Genomic DNA, 25346 nt, shown 5'->3' with positions numbered 1-25346 from the left:
CGCGTTTTGTCATCCCGCGCTCCGAAGAGACTTCGGAGGATCTGCACACTTCCGGATCCCACCGTTGCCACCAATGTAACCGGTTATTTTCTTGCCCGGTGCGGGATTCGATACTGAGGTGTACTGCACCACAAGGCGACATCACTAACCGCTCGGCTAAAGGGTCAGACCCATTAGCTAGGGGCTAACGTGTCTTATTAGTAGTTTACAATGGGCTATACAAATAAAATTGACTTGACTATCTATCTATCTATCTATCTATCTATCTATCTATCTATCTATCTATCTATCTATCTATCTATCTATCTATCTGCAGAGAAAATGAACATTATGGTCAAGCCGTGACCAAATGCTGGACCTGGTGTGTAGCCAAACTTTTTGTAATTGTGGTTTCATTCAGAAAACAAACGGGGGCAATAAACCTCGAGGGGGAAAATGAAACAAAACATAAATAAAAAACAAACAATACTCGTGGCTGCGTAGGGTGCGCATTGGTCCTCCGGACTGGCGGTGGCGCTGTAGCCTCGATGTCCCCCTTTTGTTTTCGTTTGTTTGGTTTTTCTCTCACCACCGAAATACGAGCGTCCGTCTCGTCGGATAACATGAGAAATGTCACGTTTAAACAGTCTGCGGATGGACGCTGAAGCTCGTCCTTGCGGGTTATTGTCAAACGACCGTCTGCCCCTTTGAAGTCATGGCGGTTTTCTCTCGGCGGTGAGACTGGAGGAGAGGAGAGGAGCGGAGCGGTCGTCGCCTCACCGGCCTCAGTGGGTAAACGTATCAGCGGGCTATCTTGACGCAAGACGTCGAGCCGGTTCAAGTTTTTCAATATATTAGCTCGGAAGAAAGTTTCGAGACACCCAACTACAGGTGGCCTCGTCGATATTGGGGTTTATAATACGGAGCTGTCGCGCTAACTAGCTAGCTAGCTAGCTGCGGGCCACAGCGTTAACTGGATAATCCACTGACTTGGTTTCTGTGGTGTTCTGCTTAGCGGTTATTGTCATAACTCGTTAGGGGGGGGGGTTCTAGCTCGCGCTCGGCACGGTCTTGCCCTCCCTTTCACTGCGTAATCTAAAGATGTCGTGAGCCAACCTATTCAGCTTGCTAATGTGGGTGGTTCAACTTTTTTGTTTGTGTTTTCCCTTTGATGCAGAACAACGGTATACTAATGCGTTGCACCGCCTGGGACAAACACGTGTGGGGAAACTTAGCTCTCCGCTATAATAGACGGGGAGCTGAAACACAAATAAACGATGTATCCAGTTGGTGTGGGAAGCAGTCCGCGAAGACCGCAGAGAGACGTCAACCCAAAACGCTGGACTGCTTCTGGGGAAAGGGGAAGAAGCCACGCCCATCAAGACCCACCCGCCAGCATGGGATGGCAAGTAGAACGGGAGCAACGCAACGCTTCCCGTCATGAGCGACACAGGGAGGAGTGTGCGGGCCTCACTGTGGGCGAGGAGCAAGACCTAAATGGCGACCAGCTGACGTTGAGTGCTCCAGACCAGGAGCTGGCAAGGAAAAGGAAAGAGCTTCAAGAGCTGGAGGAGAAGATTGTTCTCAAGAAAGCTGCTATTGGTTTGAAAAAAGTCGAGCCACTCTTAAAGATGCCACTTATTACAGGGGAATTACAACATGATTTCTCACATAGTAAAGCTGACTTGTCTGGAAACGGTAATGAGCTCTTCACACAGTTAACAAAAGAAAATGGGGCCATTCGCTCCTTTATGAAGAAGCCAGCTTCATTTGATTCCACGCCTGGTGAGAAAGGCACAACTCTGAGAGACAGGGTGAATTTGATCTTACGGCGAAGGTGGCCTCAAGGTCATTCCTCAAAGGTGAGTGTTGCACAGATTGACCAGATACATTTTTGGAGCACAATTCTTGTCCACACAATATTTTTATGTTCACCCCCTCTAAACTACCCCATCTACCATGGTTTAAATGTAACACAGTGTATATATTTATTAGTGTTCTTAGCCCGGCTGTGTTCCACAGGATATATTCAACAGCTTTATAAATGTCTCCTTAACTGTGATGGTCCTAAAGTCTCTAGTGCAGTCATCCACTGGAGCCAACAGTTTCACAGAGATGAGTAAGCAGGAGGACCATCCCCTTAAACTCAGAGTGAAGTTAATGAAGAAACGATGTAGTAATTCATGGGCACCGCAAATAAGTGAGGAGGTACGTATGTTTTGATATGTTAAACGCTAGCACTACTTCATCAAACCATCCATTGTCCATCTCACTATTGCTTGCATAGTGTCTCAACAGACTCATTGAACTCCAAAACAGGTATATGAATAGGCTGCCGTAATATGAATTCTACAAATATAGCTATGACTTGCCATGTTAGAGGGTGAAGTGGTGTCCATTGGGTCTACGTTAAGGGCACTTAAATCATATTGGATGAAAAGTAAAAACATGACATTTTTGTAGATGACTGAACTAGTTTTGATTTGAAATTACTAAATAATAGTCCCTATACTTCTTCAAGCTCATCTGGAAATGTAAAAAAAGCAAGATGTCCATGATTTAATGGGTTACTATAAGAAGGTATTGCTTAGTAAGAGTTTTTGACACCACTTCTTCTTGAATCTTCTAATTTGTCTATGTAATGCTAACATAGGTTAGCGACATACAAAAAAAGTAAATAAAAAAAAGACTTCAAACTGAAGTTGATGCTCTTTTCTTTGTGATAATCTATTCTTTGGACTTCACACATGATAAAGTAAGTAGACAATGAACAAATCCTGCCTGGTTGCTGCCATAACTCCCATGTGTTCATATGAGTTAATGTGTGGTGGATGGGTTGCTCTCTACAGCAAATGGTCAGTGTTCGCCTAATATCTTGCTTAATCTCTGTGTTTGCAAGGTCCCTGATTCTGAACCACACCTTTCAAGCCACTGCCCTACCTCAGCAGTGGAGGAAGAGAGTACAGTTGCCAAAGGATTTCAACGCTTCCTCGGTGTTCTCAATAAAGGAGTGGATGTCAATCTGCTCACCAAAATTGTCAATGATGACAGTATAGCCCTCCCTATGAGTGGAGAGCCCCTGCATACTCAGCCTCCTTTTTTAAAGAGCACATTACAGGCACTTTACAGGAGTGAGAGTCAGGGGTCATACAGTGCAGCCCCCCAACTGGGTTGTAGTTTATCCAAAAGCAGAGAGAGGAGCGCTGAACATCTCAACCAATGGGGATCACACAAAGACAAACACAACCTTCCTGATGAGCAGTATGTCCAGATAGGAGGTGAAGGGGGTGGTCATTTTGGCTCTAGGAGCAGATCGAGGTCTCCCCCGGCAGTGGAAGAGAAGGAAGTGAGGCTTGAGGAGCAGCAGGGACAAGTGAGGCTAAAGGAGCAACAGGGACAGCTGCAGAACATTCTTGAGACTTTGGGGTTGAGCATAGATGCAGATGAGCTAAACAGATTAACAGAGCGGACCCAGGAAAGGCTATACGGTAAGAAGGAAGACGACGGACAAAGGGGTGATGACTCACAGGAGAGAGATAAATGTCAGACGAACCCTCAAAGAATTCACAGGCATTCCTCTTCCTCCACCGCAGTATCTGGCAGCGTTACTCCAAACCTGGCTCCTGTTCAGCGTTCCCTTACTAATGTCTCTGAGGATAGCAGAAAGGAAAAGCTTACTTCTGAAATCAGTCACTCCAGGGAGAGGGGTGGAAATGGGGACAGAGATGTGGATGGAATCAACTCAAAAGAAAGCTCACTGGCTGAGAATCCTTACCTTGAAAACACAACAGGTCTTTATCCTCACCATGCTGCACAGTTTACATTTCCAGAATACAGCTCAGCCCAGTACTACAGTTATGCTGCCTACCAAAGCGGGGCGTTCAATGGTGCCAACCCCTCAGCCTGGCAGCACACCACCCATACCACCACCCCCTACCCTTCCCATCCTACATATCCTTACTCGCAGTATCCCTTACATCAATTCACCAGCTCTACGGCTTCACCTGACCTTATTTATCCTTGCCCTGAGCCCAAGAACAACTTGTCACTCACACATTCTCTCTTGACTGTGAAACCCGACCTGGCACAGAATACGGGCCAAAATGGAAATCAGTCAATGTCACGTTGTCTAAAGGTCATCGAAACTCAGCAGTCACTAACCAAACACAATCATCTAATCCATCTTACGAAATCGAAGAGATCTTCAAGGGGCAAGGCAAAGCATAAATACATGCAAAATCGAAGGTTAAGGAGGCAACAGAGAAAAGAGAAGCAGGCCCTCAAAAAAGCCAACATGTCTACCAATCCAGCTATGGGCTGCAGCTCTCTGGGCAGTCTGGGGGTGCCAATGGCATCCACGGGGGCCAAACCAAAAACACAGGAATCAGAAGGTCACACGGTGGTCAAACCAAAACCACGGGAATCAGAACTGTTAACTGAAGAGGATATAAAGGCAAATTTGAAGAAAAAGGTGAGCTCGATTTATATGCCCTTAATTTTTACAATAACTGCCCGGTTTTAAAAATGTTCCCTATCTATCTAAGTTTTCTCCATTTTATTTTTTCTTATTCATTTTGTTTTGTCTTTGTATTTGTATAAATCCAAATTCATTCAAATATTTTTTTTACCAAAATTTTCAGCTTGAAGAGTTTAATCAGAAGATGAAGCACAAAGTTACGTAACTGGCAGCATCTTGTTCCTAACCTAAAGCATTGGTTAAAGTAAGTAAAACCCCTTTAACACGTTTATGTATAAGATGCTTATGGAATGGAAATTTGATCATTATTTACATATTTTTTTTAATTCCAATAATAAAATTTGGTGTATTCAAACCTAAAGGCATGATTAAAAAAAATTCCACTTAAAGGAGATTGAGTATTTGAGAAAATTAAAACAAAATAATTGACAGTGCCAATTTTATGTGCTCCTTAGCTTAAAGCGGTGTTAAAGCTGTTTCTGTCCGCTAGAGGGCAGACAGAGCTACTGCGATTCCAAAACACACACACACACATCTAAGCCACACCTCACCCCTCCCTTCCAGTCAAGTCAATTAGCCCAGTATCACAAATTTCAAATTTACCTCAAGGGGCTTTACAGCAACTCCACATCCTGTCCTTAGACCCTCACATCGGATAAGGAACAACTCCCTAAAAAAAACAAAAAACCCTTTAACAGGGAGAACAAATAGGAAGAAATCTCAGGGAGAGCAACAGAGGAGGGATCTCTCCCCCAAGATGGACAATGTGCAGCGGATGTTGTGTTTGCACAATTTACACAATACAACATTTAAAAAGGATAACAGAATTATAATGGAATTATAAGAAATATGAAGAATATGATGAGGAGGATGCCAAGCGGTGTCCAGACGCCGCTGGATCACGTGGACCTGAGCCACGTGATCCACCATCACCATGTCAAAAAAAAAAAATTTAGTCACCCTTGAGTGAGAGAAGGATATGAAATTGAAACAGAATAACAAAATTATGTGGATTTATCGGATATCCGTCTGCCCGTCCATTATCCAAACCGCTTATCCTGCTCTCAGGATCGCAGGGAGGCTGGAGCCTATCCCAGCAGTCATTGGGCGGCAGGCGGGTAGACAGACACCCTGGACAGGCCGCCAGTGTTGAGGGGGATGCCAAGCAGTGTCCAGGTGGCGGCCACCATCACCATGGAGACCTGGGAGGAGGACAGACTGCACGTGCACACAAGGGAGACTCATCACCATTCACACACAGAAAAAGAGAAAGGGGAAGGCGTCATTCGGAGAGAGAGAACGGTGAGAAGAGAACAGTTTAGTCGATCTATATACACTGTAATCTCGTTGGCAGAACAGCGCTTGGTAAATTCACTGAGACAGAAACCGACCCGCCGTGCAGCACAAGTTGTGAAGCACTCAACTTAAAACACAACTAATTGTAGGCTAAGGCAAAAAGATCTTTTAAGTTTGGATTTAAAGGACTCGACAAAAGTGACTGCAACACAGCAAATGAAATAAACGACAGCGCATAATATGAAACGATGGCATTTTTCTATTGTCACGATATACAACGTCACAGCCCTATTTCAAGACATAAATCTCATCATTGTAAACCATTTTCCTCGGAATGCCCTCAACTGTCTGATTAGTATTGATTACATTTGGCATCAACTCAGTCATGAGTGTTAGAAATGTATGGATGGTGTCTATGAAGCAAGTTTTTCCCCTTGGCAGAGTAAAAAAAAACCCGTATTTCCAGTACCCCTAAGGTTGAATATTATCAGATTTGTACCGACATAATTTCTCCTCAAATTCAAACAAGTATTTGTCGTTTCTTAGGGGTGTTGTGGTGCAACACTTGATGCTATTTTCTTTAAAGCCTGGTATTAACCCTGTTATCATCAAACATTTGAAATTGTCACCGTTTTGCGAACTTGTAATTTCACTCAGTTCTGTCTGACCTCTCCTGTCCTGGGCCAGTGATAAATGATGGAAGTGGTTTTGTGATTCAAAAGTCGTATGGTCACATCAGGTTGTCAGATATTTCGGTTAACAGTGAGGGGGACTGGAGTTTTATCCCCCCGTCAAATATGAAAGTTCTGAGTTAAAAAGGGTGTGGGAAACCCCCGTTCCTGTGTTACCGTTTAAGTTTGAGTAAAAGTTGAGAATGGACTTCAAACACAGCCTGTCCCATATCTTGCTACTTGTTCTTTCACAAGCGGGTTTGCAAATGGGGAAAATGTCCCTTTTGTAAATGTTCTTGTTAATAAAGAAATCTGGTCACAAGATGTTAGCTGAACTCTTGCACTTTGTATTCGTGCACTTTCTTGTGGTTTGCATTTTGAGAAGTTGTGTTTTATTCATAGACAACAGGTCTGTGGTTTGTCAGTTCCACATCTTTAATAAGCTTTTCAAATCACATGCTGAAATTAGAGAATACAGATTTGAATTGCGATAACACACTATGCCCCCCCCCATACACAAAAGTTCAGTGTTTGTAAAAGAATAAATCGATGCCTTTGACAAACAAACTAGACCGATATCTTCCAAATAAATGACAGAAGTCGTCACACGGCAGTCTCTTGTAACACTGCAATCCAAAGACCCGTATTTCACGTGATGCTCCAGTCCATCTTCTTTTCTTTTTTTTTCATAAATATAAGATGGGGTTCTGGTGCCGATCTAAAGCTCGTCCTTTTCTTCTCCTTCGCAATAGCAGGCTGCCCTCTGGCTGTTCATGTAAGGCCTGCAGCCCAGGGTCCACACGGTGTTGAACAGGGTGTCCGCTACTGTCTCACATGCTAAGAGGAGAGGGGAGACACACATGCAGTCACATTTACACGTGGTCGCCGTTCAGTGCCGTCCAAAGCGTTGAGTATTTTGAAGAGACGGGCGGTGTGGCTGCTGAAGACCATACCCGTGAAGTCTGAGGGATGGTATGCGGTTGTTGTTGGGGTTTTTTTTGGGGGGGGGTTCAGTGGTGCCCCCAAGGGGTGGCCAGGAGTGGCCACGGCCACCCTGATACTATCCCTGCCCCCCCCGCTGCCCCCCCCCAGCCACGAGTGGCATATGCAGAATATGCTTCTGATTATGCATAATATGTTTCTATCTGATATTTTGCATTAGGTGCTGTTCATTTAAATCAATAATGTATATTTTTCTTAACTCTCATATTGACAGTTTTCCACTAGGCTATACAGTATACTACAGCAGCATCATGGAATTCCCAAAATTCAGTCATGGCTTTTGGTTTTGGTGTGCCACCCCCCCCAAGATTTTCAGTGGCCCCATTTGGCCCCCCCCCCGATGAAAAATTTCTGGGGGCGCCACTGGGGGGGGGGGGTTGTGATGCAGTGCCTCAAAATACTGACCTTCAACTTTTGAAACGAATCCCAGGCTCCTCTTGAGGTCAGAGCAAATACTGTGAAGACACCAGCGGAATTTGGAGTCACACCGGTACTTGTTGGAGCCGCAGGTGTCGTAACAGATGTCCAGCTGATTGCAGCATTTGGTCATTGCAGGGATGCCCATGTCCATCTGCAAACATGGCAAGGGTCAGTGTGTATGTGCTACATTTTTTGCATCAGAAGAGTAAATACATGAAACTTCTTAGTCGTATTTATCGAGTGTAATACATTTACAGGGCTTGTCTTTGTGATTTAACACCAGGACGACCGGGATTTCGCTCCTACCCTAAAACGACCATGGGCGGTCAATATGACCGCCGGTTTTTAAACTCTATATTCTGTCAAGATAAATACCCAATTGAGATATTAATGCATATGTTAGTGTGTCTGTTATACTAACTGATAACATTTTAACAACTTTGATACTATTTTTCAAACAATTTAAAATGGCGGTTGTCCAACGCCTGTCAATGCTGCAACGCCTCGGTGGTAGTCGTGGTGCGTCTGTAACCAGACATGTTGGAAATAACCAGGAGTCAAGTTTAGGCTTATTGCTCTGCACTGGAGAACGCTGGTGTGTTTCTAGGGCAGAGCGACGAACTTCACGAAGGAAATGACGCGACCAACACACGTCATAAATAGTGACATCACGTGCAAATTAAGAGCGGCCATTTTGACCGCCCATGGTCGTTTTAGGTAGATCTTATAATTTAAAAAAAAATTTTTTTTTAGTGCAATTGACCTAAAACTCGTTTTAAATGCAAATATGTGCTGTTTTTGGAGAATTCAGGGAGAATTCTGTTATTAAACTTGGAAAATCCAAATCGGCCAAAATGACCGTCTTGCACGAGATACATACTCCATTTGGAACAGGAAGGCCTAGAAAATAGGTGCTGCATCCATCAGGCTCAGGCATCTGGAAGTCTGGACGCGGAAGAGGAGCTTTACCTGAAAATGACAGATAATCCAATCAAGTGTATGCTTTTTGAAAGCACTGTGACAGAAAATATAAGCTGTTTGATAAGTGACCCAAGTGTCAGAAGGTGATGACTGCCCCTGCGGTGACCGCCCTGATGCCTTTATAGGCCGGCACACAACCATGCTCCATGTCAAAACCAACACAGTTGACATCTCACTATGTAACCTATCTTGAATATCTGTGTGATGATTATCATATCGCGAATGTAAAAAAAAAATGTCACATCATAAATGCAACTTTAAACCCAAGACGACATTTGAGCACCGCCCCAATCACCCTTTGAACCCTATCAGCCCAGGCCACAGTCCACTCCCAGTTTCTGTTCTCATGATGAAGGGGTAGAAGAGAGTAAATCAACCCTACTAAAACTCAAGTGACTTACTTCTAGGAGCACATTGGATGATATTGAATCATTGCATTTCCGCGTATAAATAAATACAGGGGATCCTGACCTCGACTCGTCCTACGATCAGTTTTACACGCATATTGGGCTTCCGGAAGAATTGCAACCCAAGTATGGAATAAATCGGTGGTCAGTCAGAGCACACAGGTTATTAACCACAAAACCAACAGAAATGTCACACCTGTACACACAAACCACACAAAGTTGGACTAATTTGCATCATTATAGGCTACTGAATATTCTGCATTTTAATTTTAAGTTACAATCTATTTCCGGAGTGTAGAAAACGGATTGCAGTAATGCAGCCTATCATTTAACCTAGTTGATCGAGCAATTTACCGTGTCGACACCGGTACTGGCACATTCCGTCACGCCCGCCCAGGAGCTCCAGCATGGAGTCAAAGTAGCTGCCGACTGTCTCAAAACTGCCCCTGATGGAGCTGAGGCCCCAGTCACCCTCCTCTTCCTCCTGTGGGCTGTCAGAGGGCTGTCCTGATGCTGTCGGTGGTACCTCTGCGTCTTGGCTGAGGGTACTACAGATGGACAGGGCAAGGAGGAACAGAAGGACAAGCAGGGATCGATATGCCATCCTGTGGTTTCAGAAAGCGCTAAGGACACCACACTTGGTTTGGCGGTTCAGAAAGTGAAGAGATTTGAGAGGGATCACAAACACAAGAGATAACGCCGAAAACTGCAGTGTTGCTGCAAAGAAGTGGACTTTGAGCCAGTCACAGGGCCGGCCTCCAATGTGGAGGCTCGAAGTTCAGCTTGGAGCAAGATTTTACTTATCAGTATTTACCCTGAAGGCTTGGTGAGATGCTGGGTGATGTGCCTTTCATTTAGATGAGTGGATTCAGTTTCATCTCAGTGCCAGAGCCACTCATTCTTATATAGCTTTTGAATCTGAAAATTATTGCCGTGTTAACCATAGATACCAGGAGCAGTGTCAACTGAAGATCTTTTGGATATTCAGCTTTTCATTGAAAATCCATTAAGTAGTAATAATTTTTACAGAAAACAAACTCTGGGTAAGGATAAGTGGTTTGAATAATGGATGGATGGATAAATTAAACTGTAAGCTGAATGGGATTCAACATACTGAATCATGTAAAATAGCTCTCCTTTCTCAAACAGACACACCAGGTGATAGTCTTGTCTTACAAAGAATTCGGAGGGGTGATGGATTGTATTGTATAAGATTACTTTTATATACCACAATACATAGTAATACAACAAATATTATTTTATTTTGTCAGAACCCAGATAGCAAAATTGTTGTGGCCCGGACCCGTCCCACACCCGGCTTTCATCTTTCTTTCATCCGGCCCACATTCCGCATGGAATGATGGCACTTGGGCGGGCCACTCCTGTTTGCCAGATCTGGGCCAGAACCAAGCCATAGCAATGCCGCATGTGCCACATATTTGCCAAAGGTGGCCCATATTTGTTTTGTGATATTTGGGCCATATTCACCATTTACCACATGGGCAACATCAGGGTCACATCCGGATTACATGTTGCCGAGAGCACCTCATCTTTGCCAAAAAAGGTCCACATTTGATTTGGCATGTTTGAGCCATATTTGCTGTTATACATGTGGGCCACTTCAGGCTCACATCCATTTCGCCAGGGCCAGAAGAAGGCCATCAGTGCCTGAAGTGGCCCACATCCTGATGCTACCTGGGAAGGAAACAGCCATAACAAGAGACTTGCTTGGGAAGAGATTGGACGGAGGGGAGCGTTGACGTCTCTTGCCAGTTTGTAGGTTCTACCAAAGGTTCTTTAGCCTGAATGAAAGATACGTCTCTCTGAAGATGGCCAATAGCGGCACGCGAAGGGGGGGGGTAAGTGTAAAATGAATGGTGGTCAATGGATGAATTTCACAAAATCACAAACCATTGCAATTTCAGGGAACTATCTTACTATCTTTTCACGTTTATTTAAAGACATATATACTAGATATACATTTTATAAAATGCAATTTATATATGGTTGATATTTTCGTAAATTTGAGCGTCATTCTTACTCTACGAGTGACGTCATCGCGTCATTCACGTAATCTACCCAGCGAGGTCAATCGGCGTTTTTTTTAGACTAAAGCCCTTCGTTTTGGGAACCTCAGGATTGCATCTCTGCTCTTTGCAGATGATGTGGTTTTGTTGGCTTCATCAGAACGCGACCTCCAGCGCGCACTGGGGCGGGTTGCAGCGGAGTGTGAAATGGCCTGGATGAGAGTCAGCACCTCCAAGTCTGAGGCCATGGTTCTCTGCTGGAAAATGGTGGATTGCTCCCCCCGGGTTGGGGGTGAGTTGTTGCCTCAAGTGAAGGAGTTCAAGTATCTCGGGGTCTTGTTCACGGGTGAGGGTAGGATGGAGCGGGAGATTGACAGGCGGATTGGTGCAGCATCAGCAGTAATGCGGATGTTGTGCTGGACCGTTGTGGTGAAGAGGGAGCTGAGCCGGAAGGCAAAGCTCTCAGTTTACCAGTCAATCTTCATTCCAACCCTCACCTATGGTCATGAGCTTTGGGTAGTGATCGGAAGGGTAAGATCGCAGATACAAGTGGCTGAAATGAGTTTCCTCCGTAGGGTGTCTGGGCTCAGCCTTGGAGATGGGGTGAGGAGCTCAGACAGCCGGAGGGAGCTTGGAGTAGAGCCGCTGCTCCTTCGTGTCGAAAGGAGCCAGTTGAGGTGGTTCGGGCGTTTGATTAGGATGCCTCCTTGGCGCCTTCCTTTGGAGATTTTCCAGGTACGTCCAACTGGGAGGAGAACCCGGGGTAGATGTCCAATCTGGCTTGGGAACGTCTTGGGATCCCCCAGGAGGAGCTGGAGGGCGTTGCTGGGGAGAGGGACATCTGAGTGCCCTACTTAACTTGCTGCCAGCCCGACCCCACCTCAGTAGCCCCACAATCAATGTAATTAATCCATTATTATTATTGCCGCGAACTAAATGGGGGGGTAATCGGGAACCGCCACAGCCGGGACGCGAACCCGTATCTCCCGCACCGCGGGTGACAACGTTAATCAGTCGACTAAAGGGTCCGACCCGTTAGCCAAGGGCTAACGTTATTCGTGCACATTACACTACCCCCCTCATTCGGGAAGCGGGTCCCCGCGCTTCAGCATATCAACTCCCTCACGCCTCTTGGCGCACGCGCTTCCGATGACCTCACGGTCTCACCATCCCACTTCTGACACCAATTGCAGCGAACTCAAGGAGGGCACCCGGGAACTGCCACAGCCGGGACGCGAACCCGTATCTCCCGCACCGCGGGCGACAACGTTAAGCAGTCGACTAAAGGGTCCGTCTACTTATCCATGCATGTTACATTATTATTATTATTATTATTATTATTATTATTATTATTATTATTATTATTATTATTATTAATTATACAAATTTCCTTTAACTTCATGCCATAATACAACATAATAACCGGGCCCATTCCTTGGGCCTAGGGTTAGAATGAGGTAGAAGTCTATGTGATGGATAGTGCCTTTCTTAGGATATGAGATGTTCCAAGTAGTGCGATCTTCTGTAGTTCTTGTATTCTGATGTTACCCGGGATCCGTTGGGTGTATTTCTCCATCCCTTTTTTTTACAAGTCCCAGGGCTCCTGTCACTACTGGTATTGTTGTGGTTTTCATTCCCCACATTCGTTCAATCTCGATTTCAAGGTCTTTATATTTCGACAGTTTTTCAGTTACTTTTACTGAGGTGCTCCTTTCAGTCGGGATGGACATGTCGATGAATAGGCAGCTTTTTTTTGTTCTTGATTATAATTATAATTATAATAATAATTATTATTATTGAGTAGCTTTGAGGACAGTGAGACATAACACCTTTGGGACCCTTTAACAAAAGAAGACTCACGGTTATCGAATCATAAAAATAAGTTTTTAGCCATTCAACCGGGTTGAGGCTAGATGGGATACAGCCACGGACGGAACTGACGCAAAATCTCCCCCAGGCGTATTTCGTTGCTATGGCGATAGCTAGCCTAGCTAACCTCCTGAGCTACCGCGAGTTTGGACTTCGGTTTTTAAAGCCAGATGAATGATGAGTCGGATGAATTAGTTTTCCTCAAAATAACTACAATTTCACATAATAAAAACTAGTAATTGTGTATTTCAAATGAAATATCATTGTTACTTGTGCCTAGATACTGCTTCCCAATGCTAGCAAGCCAGCTAAGTCCATATAAAACGGCAGCTAACGTTAGCTAGTGTCTGCGACACTGTAGCTATTTATCCATAGAGATAACATCATATAATTCTGTGCATTTATCCCTATTAAGCGAGATTTTGCGTCACTTCCGTCCGTGGCTGTACCCCATCTAGCCACAACCATTTAGCCGCGTCTCAGCCCTACCTCGCCCATTCATTTCCGCTTGCACTTCCTAGTGGTGGCAGCAGGCGCTCCCAAAGTAAAGAACAATCGAAGTGACAGAGAGTGGGGGGTCTTATTCGGGTGGTTTCATTGGCGACACAATAAGACATACACGGAAGTGGGTGAGCTAAATAGGAACAACGCTCTGACGGACCATGTGTTTCTCTTTTATCAGTTCCACTTGGAAAGGGAGAAGGAAAAGCAGGGATTAAGAGGAAAGGAATGGAGATAGTGCAGAAAAGGTGGGAGGAAGACCAGAAAGGAAGGGGGTATTACAAAATACAAAAATCTGTCATAACAAAGAACTACGGAAACAGAAAGGAACAGAAGGGAGGAAATCATAGTAACAAGGCTAAGATTGGATCACACAGGATTAAATGGCACTTTGTGTATGATGGGGAAGAGGGACAGTGATAAGTGTGAGAATCGTGGAGTTAAAGAAAACGCTCGACATGTATTATTGCATTGTAACATGTATGAAGTGGGAAGAGAAAGGTTACAGGGTAAAGTCCGAAAGGCGGGACGGGAGTGGAATCTGATGGGGATACTGCGAACAGAAGGAGAGGAAGATGGGATTAAAACCATCAGGAAGGCACTCTTTACTTTCTTAAACGGCACAAGGAGGATGGGTAGAATTGAAGAAATAGGGTAAAATAACGTATTATACACACTCTTGTGCAGTAGGTGGCGGTATACGCCGTAATGCCGTTTGTGTTCCGCCGGTAAACCTAGAGACGAAGAAGAAGGAAGCGACGCAGAAGAAGAAGACCACATGTTTCTGGGACGCCTGGTTTTTTTCGTACCCGTTTTCCGGCAACGCTGCCTGTGATTGGCTAGTACTCGCTGCCTCCGTTGGTTAGGTCGGTTGAGGTCAGGGTTAGGGATAGGCTTAGCCAATCAGAGATCGAGTAGGGGCGGGTCTTCCGGGAATCAGGTGACGACTACTAGCCAATCAGAGGCAGAGTTCCCGGAAAAAACGGGTGCGAAAGAAATTCACGCCTCTGGGAGCAGTTTGTGTGCGGAAAGACGTTTGTGGGTCGTTTCCCGTAAACAATTTAGGCGCTGTAAGCTAGCTTTGATGCTCACAACAACGCGGGTCACCGCCCCAAGCATTATGGCGTCCTCCGTGTGGCGAGGGGTTTAAATCTAAAGTTCACGCCGAACTGCGGAACAAATGAAGAAGCAAAAAATAGGATATTCCGATCTCTTCGCGGGACTGCCTGCCGAAGATGTCGCCCGCCCCTGCGGACCGGCGCCTCCAGACAGGTAGACCATGTTGCGTCTTATAGCTGCTGCGGGTGGTCTTTTAAGAGAAGTGGGGCAATTTTGAGAGAACGCCTGCCAAGAAGTCCACGACGCCCCCTCCCCTAAACCACCCACCCCGATACGGGCCCCGGAGCAGCGGGAGAGACCGGGTTTGTGTCTCAGGGCATCAGCTTGGTGTCGGTATACGATGGGGGATTTCACCAACTATGACAACGTGGGGTTAAAAACGTCGCCCGCAGCAGCTTTAACCGCTTTCAGAGATTTGGGATATGTTGGGGTCATCTGTGGACACCTTGTCAAATGTCACCCATCCTTCTCACAGCGACTTGTCTGCGCGTGAGCAGAACGCCAAACGCACGTGTGCCAGAAAGAGGCAACTTAGCGAGGAGCTGAACGCCAAACGCAAGCAGGTAAATATGACATAAAGGTGCGAAGAAATGGCACGTGGGCTAAAATGACGCAACCGTTTGCAGGGCGCTACGCTGACCAGTAAAAGTGGTCGCCAGGCGTGGCAACCAGGTATCAGCTTTTGGTCGCCGATGACAATATGGTTGCCATGTTTTGTGTTATCAGGTCTGCTTTTCTCTCCAGTAACGTGCAATTCCCACATTGGTGCATTTCTGTCACACACACACACACAAACACACAGCAGGTAGACTCACTAATAACAAATCAATAATGGTGCCGTAATGTGTAGCATTTACATCACATTAATTGGCAATGTTATTTTGGTACACTTAATCATAACCCCCTTCTGCAAAATGAAGCAGATGTGTCAATTTTACTTATCTGTGCCATGTAGAGCTTTTCAGACAAGTGTTGATTGCTTTCTTGGGTGTGTTCCTCCCTGACGTTAGAATTCAAGGAAAACTACAAATGTTCTCTGCTGATGTGGCCATTGACTCTTGATCAGTTGGGTTTTGGTTTTGATGCAGCCCGTTTAAAAAGTATAATTGAAACCAGGAAGTCCAGCTCCTGCCTTGCTCATGAACTAAGAATAGGTTTTTGGTTGTCATGTTTAGGACTGGACCCTTTGATCACTTTGGGCCACCAATTCCTGGCTTCTTCCCTAAAGAGCATAGCTCTTCAGTTCCAATGGAAGAACTTTGAATTTGCTTGATTTGTACAATCAACTAAAACTGTTTTCTTTGTTACTGTCCCACAGCAGAATACAAAAACAAAAAAAGGGAACGCATCCCACATACATCCTTCTAAGCCCAGAGACTATCGTGTGGTGAAACATGAGTGTGGGCAAACGAGTGTTGACTTCACCAAAGAGCTGGACCTTTGCCGCTACGATGGTAAAGTTGATCAGAATGATATGGATCACAAAGGCCAGCATCACCCAACTAAAAATAACCAGAAGAAGCATAGGCAGAGCAACAGATGGGGGCCTACCAATAGAACGGGGTGCCATCGAGCGAACCGTAGAAGTGGAACTTCAATCAAGGGCAGAGGAAGTGGAACTTCAAACAAAGGCAGAGGACGCCGTAGCCTAGGCTGTGCTATTCGGGGTGGAGATTTACGAGGAAAAGCTGATCAGTTCAAGGTCCGTGGCAGTAATTCAGATGAGGGGATATTTGCATGGTGCTGAGTGGGAAGAAGACTGCATTGAATCTAGTCTCCTTACTGTACCTTGAAGATTTCTCTTGTGAACAGCTATCTTCTGTCCTTTGAGATTTTTACCGATCATTCTAACATTTTGTTCTCTCATTTCTAACAGAATGCCCCAGTGGAACAGAGGAGGGTCATGACACAAGAGTTCAAAGACCAGAATGCATTGGAAGTGGATGGGCGGTTAATCTGTCGACATTTCCTTTGGGGTAAATGCATCAAGGCAGGTTATGGTTATTAAGTGTTTGTAGATCTTCGTAACTGACAAAACAGTCTTTTGCAACCAAAGAGGATGTCATTCAGTATTTTGTAAGGGTTATTTAAGGCGAGTTCTGAAGCTTGCCTTTGCTTTTGTTGCATACAGGGTGATGAATGCCAACTGGAGCATGCTCAGGGTTACAACAACCTCTTTAAAGAAGTTTGCAAATTTTATGTGCAAGGATTCTGCACTAAAGGAGAGAGCTGCCCATACATGCACGATATCCTTTGGGTTTAAAAGTCATGATTTTTATATGGTGTTGTGGTCAAATGATAATGATGATTTGTACTTTTAATGTTTGGCTACTGGTAGGTGAATTAATAAATTCTGAAATTGGGTTTCACTTGAGTGGTCCTCAAACCACTCCTGGAAGATCTTGGACTATAACGGGGAGCATTATCTTGTTGAAAGTGCCCGTCCCCTCGGTGGCCCTTGATGGATGAACCTTGTTTTGTTTTGTTTTTTTGGGGGTGGGGTTCCCCCCTTTTTCTCCCCAATTGTATCCGTCCAATTACCCCACTCTTCCCGAGCCATCTGTCCCGGTCGCTGCTCCTCCCCCCTCTGCCGATCCGGGGAGGGCTGCAGACTACCACATGCCTCCTCCAATACATGTGGAGTCGCCAGCCGCTTCTTTTCACCTGACAGTGAGGAGTTTCACCAGGGGGATGTAGTGCATGGGAGGCTCACGCTATTCCCCCCAGTTCCCCTTCCCCCCCGAACAGACCAGAGGAGGCGCTAGTGCAGCGACAAGGACACATACCCACATCCGGCTTCCCACAGTCAATTGTGTCTGTAGGGACACCTGACCAAGCCGTAGGTAACACGGGGATTCGAACCGCCGATCTCCGTGTTGATAGGCAACATAATAGACCGCCATGCCACCCAGATGCCCATGTTTGATACAATGTTAGGGTGAGCTCTGGCATCAGTGCATGGATCTGCAGGTATTAATGGACCCAGTGAATGCCAACTGAATGCCCCTCATGCAGTTATGTAGAGTTGTAACCTTGCGTGGTGGGTCTATTGCCTCATGTTGTTTATACCACTTCCTGAATCTACCATCATGGTGGTGCAGTTTTTTTCCTTCTAAATTTATTTCTGATTTTTCCCTTTTTCTCCCAATTTAGTGACCAGTCGATCCCTATTTTAGTTCAAACACCCACCCTTGTACTGCACGCATTCGCCAACTGCATCTCTCCGGCCGGCAGTCTCGAAGGAGACGCCTTGCTACTTTCGTGACAAGGCGAATCCAGGCCGAACCACTGCTTTTTCCGACACACACAAAGATGCATTTATGTGACGAACACAAGCCGACCCCGCCCCCTTCCCGAAGACAGTGTTGCCAATTATTGCTGCTTCATGGAGTTCGGCCATAGTCGGATCTGACGAGACCGAGGCACGAACTCCGGTCCCCAGTGGGGAACTGCATCGACACAAAGCCAATGCTTAGACCGCTACACCACCGTGGAGTGTTTGTGGTACAGTTTGAAACAGGATTCATCAGACCACACAACCTTTTTCCAGTCATTGACAGTCCAGTATTGATGTTTCTTAGCCCACTGGAAATGCCTTGGTTAGTTTACCATGGACAGGAGGAGTACCCTGATCTGTTATCTGCTGCTATACAGCATTACAGGCACATTTTGTGTTCCAGAATTGGTTGTTGTAACCCACAACTGTACTCTGACGTTAAGTGTTGTACTGTTGACTGGCAATTAATTGTTGTGGACCAAGCCACCCACTTGTCTCCTGTGTTCATCTACCAATGGCCTCCTCCGATGAAGCAAACACTTCGATAAGGTGTCTAGTGGTCTGGTCAATCTATCGTACGCCTTTTGAGATTGCCACCTCCACGGTCTTGGCAGTGTTGTCTGGGAATGTTCTCGTTCACCCAGATCATGGTTATCCAAAGGAGTTGAATCAAGTGCAACTGGACTTGGTATATATCCGTGAAGACGTTTCGCCTCTCATCCGAGAGGCTTCCTCAGTTCGTGCCTTTCTGACTAGACAAAGCTAGTCTGACCACTGGCTAGTCTCATCACCAGCCAGTCAGACTAGCTTCGTCTAGTCTGAAAGGCATGAACTCAAGAAGCCTCTTGGATGAGAGGCGAAACGTCTTCACGGATATATACCAAGCCTTGGCAGTGTTCAAACTCGCCCTCCTGATATCCATGATCGTGGATTTTTCAAAGTCTATTAGATCACGCTTTCAGCGCATTCTCTGTAATCTGCTCACATGCAAAGCAAGTGTGGAAATGGAGTTGCTGTTGCATACACTGGTTTTTGTCGTGACATGCAAATGGCAAAAGGAGGCCCACTTCTGCAAGGGCAGGATTTCCATTTTTCTGGTCACTGCTATGGTGGATATTAATTGAGCTGGGTCAGAGGGGCAAAGTGGATATACAGTGGGATAAATGGTAAGGGGGGTTGGGGGAATATACTTTCCTTAACTAAATCATTGACACATTCCTTCCCCTGCAAGTTTTTCCACAAATGGGGGACGTGTTCTCAGGGTCCAGCGTGTAGGTTTTCCCATACACCACTCACCGACCTTACCAAGCAGCTGCTGGATGAGGTACGTATGTTATCCTGACATGGCTTTTTTTTTTTATTTCTCATCAGTGTATTATTTGCATCACTGTGTGTTGAAAATATGCCTTTTTATATCCCACTTCTGTAGGTATTAAAAAAGGATTATGAACTTAGTGTGCAAAATCGTGGTTCAGGGGAGCCAGAGAACACAGAAGAGAACATGACTCCTGATGACACAAAGCCTGACATATGTCTGCATCCCATCAGGTACGACTGTAATTACTTTTGATATATAGAATCTTAGTGCGACAGTTAAAATTATGTTTACAACAGGATATTTGTCATCAATCCTCAAGACAAATTTTGATAGAATAGATTTACCCAGTCTTTGTTTGTGCAGGTTGACCCGCAGTAACTTAAAGCTTTTGTCATTTTTACCTTACAGGCCTAATTTTTACAACAGTTCATGCCCAACAGAGCCACTGGCTGAGACGGAGGCCTTGATGGGGCAGACTACCGGCCTGGCTAATGTTGCTGAGGATGCTATCTCACCACCGTGTATCACAGCTGCAACTCATCCCCCCAACCTTCTCTCACATTCTCCCAGCTGTAAGGAGCTAGTTTCTTATTCAGTTGAAGCTGTGCTTGGATCTCAAAAATCCCAAAATTTCCCCAGTCTTTTTGCAGTGCCTCGAGGCCAGGATTCTGGTGCTTGTTCTTCCCCACAGACTTTCGGTGATTGCGCTCCAAGCTCTGGATACCAAAATGAAGCTCCTCACCCCTCAGGTGGACGTATTCCACTAATGAAACGACCTTTCCACAGTCTTTTTGCAAACCCAGTTACTGACAACCCTAAACAGCAGTTTCCTTTGAGGACTACATCAGAATTGGCTAAAACTACCCCTCATCTCAACGAGTCTACTCCTACAGACCGCTTTAGTACAACTACTTTTGGCAAAACAGCTACAACTGAGCGTAGGGAGACCACTGAAAGACCTTCCCTCTGTCTTTCGGTCGGTCCTGTTATTAAGACTACTCCATTACCTCCAGTGAAAGCCGAGCCAGTCCCCTCAGAGATGCCATCCATTCAGCCAGCTGTTTGTACATCATATTCACAACACGGAACGCAAATGGCTTCTACGTCAAAAAGACCTTTCCAGGACTTGTTTGCAGGTCTCATTAGTAATGATCTCCTCCAAACTCTTACTCCACCAAAGTCCCCAGACTCCCTTCCTAGATGTGAAAGGAAAAAGAGCGAAAAATCAAATGTAGCTGTACATATAAATAAATGCCCAAAGAAGGTGGCCAAACCTACTTGTAGAAATGTCTCAAATTCTTTCAGTGAGATGTCAACCGATTCAGTTTACATCAATGCCAATTTAGAAACCTCCAGAGCCCAAGCTCAACAGCAGCTACCAGATGGTTCATCCCAAAATGGTAAGAACATTGAATGCACCATGTGGTCTTTGGTTACGGTTTGGAAATCACTTGCTGAAATTTTCATTGCTGTTTCGATTTTGTAGCCTCATCTAAATCAACAGCTGCCGATTTCAAGACCTTGTTTCTGCAGTTGAGCCCATACTGCCAGGATGGAGAGAGAGGGGACAAAACCCAGAGCAAATCCTCATTAGGTATAGTGTTCATTCATAAGTGTTAGCCATATGAGAAGAACCTTGCACCAGGTGCTTAATGCTTTCTGTTGTTTTGTTTTGTTTTTTTGTTGCCTTTTACTATTAGAACTCATCCAAACACTTTTGGTTGTAATTTAGGAAGTAAAAATGGGGAACAGAAGAGCACCGGGTCAGTCTCCACTAAACAACTGAAGAGAGGAGAAGAAAAAGGACGAAACGGGGAAATGAAGGCAGTGGAGTTAAAGGAGACGGGTCTGGGGGACGAGCCAGTTGAAAATCTGTTGAATCATCGCCACCAACTCCAAGTACGTATTTTCACTGTTGGTTGGTCACGTCAGGTATGGTGGGGGGGGGGGGGGGGGGCAACTTTTTGGACAACTGTGATTGGTAACATCACTCAAGAAATTGGATCTCATAGGGTCATCATGTTTGGGAGTGGCGACATGTGTATTGATAGGAATTTGAGCCGCATTCAGATGCAGTCATTACAGTGGCGCAACGTGGAATGTGATGCTGACAAGGCATTACTTTTCAGGAGATGAGTGAAAACACCAAAATGACAAGCAAAAGCTTTAATACAGATGTTTCACATCGCTACATCTCTATACTGCAAAACAATGAGTGGGGATTTGCTTTTAAAGAAGGAACTGCTGAATTCGTGTTAGAGCTGAATGCATCCCTACTTGAAATGCAACTTACTCAGCTTATATTGTGTTCCACCCATAGGTGTAGATTTGGATCGGGTTGGTGGTGATTTGGGTGGCACGGTGGCGCGGTGGTTAGAGTAGTCGCCTCACAGCAAGAAGGTCCTGGGTTCGAGCCCCGGGGTAGTCCAACTTTGGGGTTCATCCCAGGTCGTCCTCTGTGTGGTTTGCATGTTCTCCCCGTGTCTGCGTGGGTTTCCTCCGGGTGCTCCGGTTTCCTCCCACAGTCCAAAGACATGTAGGTCAGGTGAATTGGCCATACTAAATTGTCCCTAGGTGTGTGTGTGTGTGTGTGTGTGTGATGGACTAGCGGCCTGTCCAGGGTGTCGCTCCGCCTGCCGCCCAATGACTGCTGGGATAGGCTCCAACATCCCCACGACCCTGAGAGCAGGATAAGCGGTTTGGATAATGGCTGGATGGATGGTCGTGATTTGTCCACACCAACATTTTAGCATGTTGAAATATCCCGACGCTGATTTTCTCTCTCGCGCTTGCTCTCTTCAATTAATTACTGGACATGTCTCTATCAAAAATCCCAGCTGTAATTGGCTAAGGACGCTCATAGCGGCAGTGCAGCAGCCATCTGCTCACTTACTTTACACACGGCTAAATCCGATACTTAGATGATTGATCGTTGAACTGTGATTTTTCGTTTATTTCACCAAATTGCCGTAATTTTTTTCCCATTCATGAATTGTGTTGAATTTGACCATTTTTACAGTTTTGTTGGATTAATTACCCAGCCAACATCACAGATGTTTGTTTCTGTTGACTGCTAGCAAATGCTAAGTTTAAGACCAAATGATCTACTGGCTTAATACAGTAGCTAGTTTAAGGTTTTGTTCACATAACTAACTGTAATGTGTGCAATTGTCAAGCATATGTAATTGTAGTATGTCACAACTTGGCTGAAAAATCATGGCAGCAAAAAGAAAAATTCAAGTTGCCTCACAGCAAGAAGGTCCTGGGTTCGAACCCGGGGGTTGTCCGGCCTTGGGGGTCACCCCAGGTCATCCTCTGTGCGGAGTTTGCGTGTTCTCCCTGTGTCTGCGGTGGGTTTCCTCCGGGCGCTCCGGTTTCCTCCCACCATCAAAAAGACATGCGTGTTGGGGTTAATGCTCCTGTCTGTGCCCCTGGCCAAGGCATGGCAAGACGAACTGGAGTTGTTCCCCAGGGTGCTGCAGCTGTGCCCACTGCTCCTAGCTACACAGTTAGGATGGGTTAAATCAAGAGGGAATTCCCCCACGGGGATTAATAAAGTAGTACACGTGTACAAAATTTTCCTTTTATGGAGCTATACCTGTAACAGCTGCTGACGGGATTCTCGCCCACTCTTATGTGGACTGCCTGAATACAATCGCTGTGCCTTATAAAAAGAATTCGGCAAATCCTGGTAACGGCAATATTGTTCTTGTGAAGACTTACAGGTGAAGTGTTTATTCAGCTCTCCATTTTCAATGCAGTGCCACATTGAAGGCGATCAGTGTGAGACATGTCATGACTTGATAGCCTCATCGATGCATGAAATAAATATAAAGTTTCCAGCGAAGGTTGTGTCAGGGCTGGGACGGTACTAATGCACATAACGTAGAGGTGAGTAGGCATCTAGGTAGAGAGGATGCGGTGTGAACACCGGCCAGCAAGGATGTGAGACCCAGTTTTGTTTACTCCCTGATTGTAGGCCTTCTAAAGTGTCTAAAGCATTGCCTCATGTGTCGCCATGTTTTAAGCCTAGTTTTTCCTAGGACAGTGGATGCCTCCCGACTAAACTTTTCCCTCTTCTCTCTTTCTAAAATCCCCCACCCTCGTTCTTTTGCTGCTTAGAGTTCCCACATACTGTCTGCAGTGAAGACTGCTGAAGCACTGAATCGCCTGACCCATAACTCCCTGGAGGCAGAAGGTGGGTCTACGTCCATGAGTATGTGTGTGAAACACATACCTGTCAGATGCCCTGGCATGCACAGGCTGCCAGTCAGACCAGTGGCATCTAAGGCACAACCTCAGGCTAGAACGGCGCCGGAGCAAAAATGTAGAAAAAAGGAGCAGAGAACTGGCAACACGGGTGGAACAGGTCTGAAGAAGCTTTTTATGACTTTAGACCCCACTGCATCCCCCTTCGGAAAATAACGTTGGAACCACAGATAATCATCTGGATTTATTTTTTTTTTTGTGGATTTTTTCCCCTCCTTTTTCTCCCCATTATATCCAGCCAATTAATTACCCCACTCTTCTGAGCCTTCCCGGTCGCTGCTCCACCCCCTCTTTTGATCCGGGGGAGGGCTGCAGACTACCACATGCCTCCTCCGATACATGTGGCGTCGTCAGCCGCTTCTTTTCACCTGACAGTGAGGAGTTTCACCAGGGGGACGTAGCGCATTGGAGGATCACGCTATTCCCCCCAGTCCCCCCCCCCTCACAACAGGCGCCCAGACCGACCAGAGGAGGCGCTAGTGCAGCGATCAGGACACATACCCACTTTCGGCTTCCCACCCGCAGACACGGCCAATTGTGTCTGTAGGGACGCCCAACCAAGCCGGAGGTAACACGGGGATTCAAACCGGGATCCCCATGTTGGCCATCAACAGAATAGACCGCCACGCTACCCAGACACCCTGGATTGACTATATATGAGAGAGAGAAAACAATTTTGCTTAACGCCATTGCTTGAGCTGTGAAATATGTGACTCCTTTTTGATTCAAGTGTTGTGGAAACCTTTTGCTGCTCTTGTAATTTTTTTTTCCAATTTGCTCCGTCAGCTTGTTTTATGATAAATAACGCTAGGTTATAATTAGTTTCTTTGATAGGTTTCTTTATTTTCCTCGATGGTTTCCACAAAAGATTGGATTGAATTATATCTTGCAGTCACTGACTATGTACATTTCAGTCCCGCTGGCTTAACTGTATTAACGAATTATTTGAACTTGTAAAAGTATTTTTTCTAATGGTTTTGTAATGCAGTTTTTTATTGGCTATACAAATTATTTCCGATGTTGTGCTGAAGAAGTTTTTAAAGGGTGCTGAATCGTTGAAAAATGTCTGATCCTGGGTTTTGATTTTTTGTTTTCCCCAAGTTAATTTAGTAAGTTGTTTATTTTTAAAAAATATTTGCTAGTGGTGATGTATTCAGTTGATTTGGTGAAGTTGGATTTAAAGGGGAAAAAAATCCAAACATGGAATTTTTAAGGCATTCGGTGCCAGAATACGTTGTTTGGAAAGTGGCGAGACGGTCCTTTTGGAAGAGAAAAACAAAAGGGCTAATTTAGACATCGCACAGGTTGGTTCATTCATGTAACGTTTTATTTCATAATGTTTACGGTGAAATAAGCATTTAATGGCATTTGCCACTGTGATTTAAATGGACTTTATGAACCCAAACCAAATTCCAGCTTGAGGAAATGAATAAAAACAACTGATTTTTAAAATGGTAATCTCAAAGATTCCAGTAGCATGGTGTTTGTTTGTTTCTTTTGTTTTTTTTTTGTGTACTTTCTAGGAGTCATTTGGGAACCACTATTTTGCTAGCCACAACAGTGTTTGTGTTGCCTATCCTCTCTGGTGGACCAACTGCTGCTGGGTGACATAAACACATCACTTCCTGTGTGACGCTTGGGATGTATGTTGCCACAGGGACGCAATTTTATTTCTCTGTATTACTTCCAATGCAAAGGCCTTCATCAGTGGCCGATGGGCTGAATCATCATTG

At 45.3% G+C, this 25346-nt stretch overlaps 3 protein-coding genes across 4 annotated transcripts; 2 read left to right on the top strand and 1 right to left on the bottom strand.

Annotated features, from left to right (window-relative positions):
* Nucleotides 1–512: 512 nt before the first annotated feature.
* LOC130112868 (uncharacterized) lies at nt 513–6334 on the top strand. Of its 2 annotated transcripts, XM_056280386.1 has the most exons (6): nt 513–767; nt 1157–1841; nt 2053–2187; nt 2879–4450; nt 4620–4700; nt 5525–6334. In XM_056280386.1, exons 2-5 carry the CDS (start codon nt 1257–1259, stop codon nt 4659–4661), a joined length of 2334 nt encoding a protein of 777 aa, XP_056136361.1. In that variant the 5' UTR covers nt 513–767; nt 1157–1256; the 3' UTR covers nt 4662–4700; nt 5525–6334. The 2 variants fall into 2 exon arrangements, with proteins under 2 accessions (XP_056136361.1, XP_056136362.1); XM_056280387.1 differs by lacking the exon at nt 513–767 and having other exon boundaries at nt 878–1841.
* A 519-nt stretch (nt 6335–6853) lies between these two features.
* Nucleotides 6854–9876, bottom strand: LOC130113211 (group XIIB secretory phospholipase A2-like protein). The gene is made up of 4 exons (XM_056280768.1): nt 9588–9876; nt 8726–8814; nt 7831–7996; nt 6854–7260 (listed from the first exon to the last, which is right to left on the bottom strand). Exons 1-4 carry the CDS (start codon nt 9835–9837, stop codon nt 7142–7144), a joined length of 624 nt encoding a protein of 207 aa, XP_056136743.1. The 5' UTR covers nt 9838–9876; the 3' UTR covers nt 6854–7141.
* A 4682-nt stretch (nt 9877–14558) lies between these two features.
* On the top strand, nt 14559–25073 carry LOC130112872 (uncharacterized). The gene is made up of 11 exons (XM_056280389.1): nt 14559–14902; nt 15225–15312; nt 16068–16451; nt 16626–16739; nt 16881–16997; nt 19243–19350; nt 19456–19574; nt 19753–20744; nt 20831–20938; nt 21077–21243; nt 23467–25073. Exons 1-11 carry the CDS (start codon nt 14811–14813, stop codon nt 23767–23769), a joined length of 2592 nt encoding a protein of 863 aa, XP_056136364.1. The 5' UTR covers nt 14559–14810; the 3' UTR covers nt 23770–25073.
* The last annotated feature ends 273 nt before the right edge of the window (nt 25074–25346 follow it).

Source organism: Lampris incognitus, chromosome 5, assembly GCF_029633865.1.
Source record: "Lampris incognitus isolate fLamInc1 chromosome 5, fLamInc1.hap2, whole genome shotgun sequence".
Taxonomy (NCBI): domain Eukaryota; kingdom Metazoa; phylum Chordata; class Actinopteri; order Lampriformes; family Lampridae; genus Lampris; species Lampris incognitus.
The sequence above is the reverse complement of the archived record's forward strand: the minus strand, read 5'-3'. Positions and strand labels throughout refer to the sequence as shown.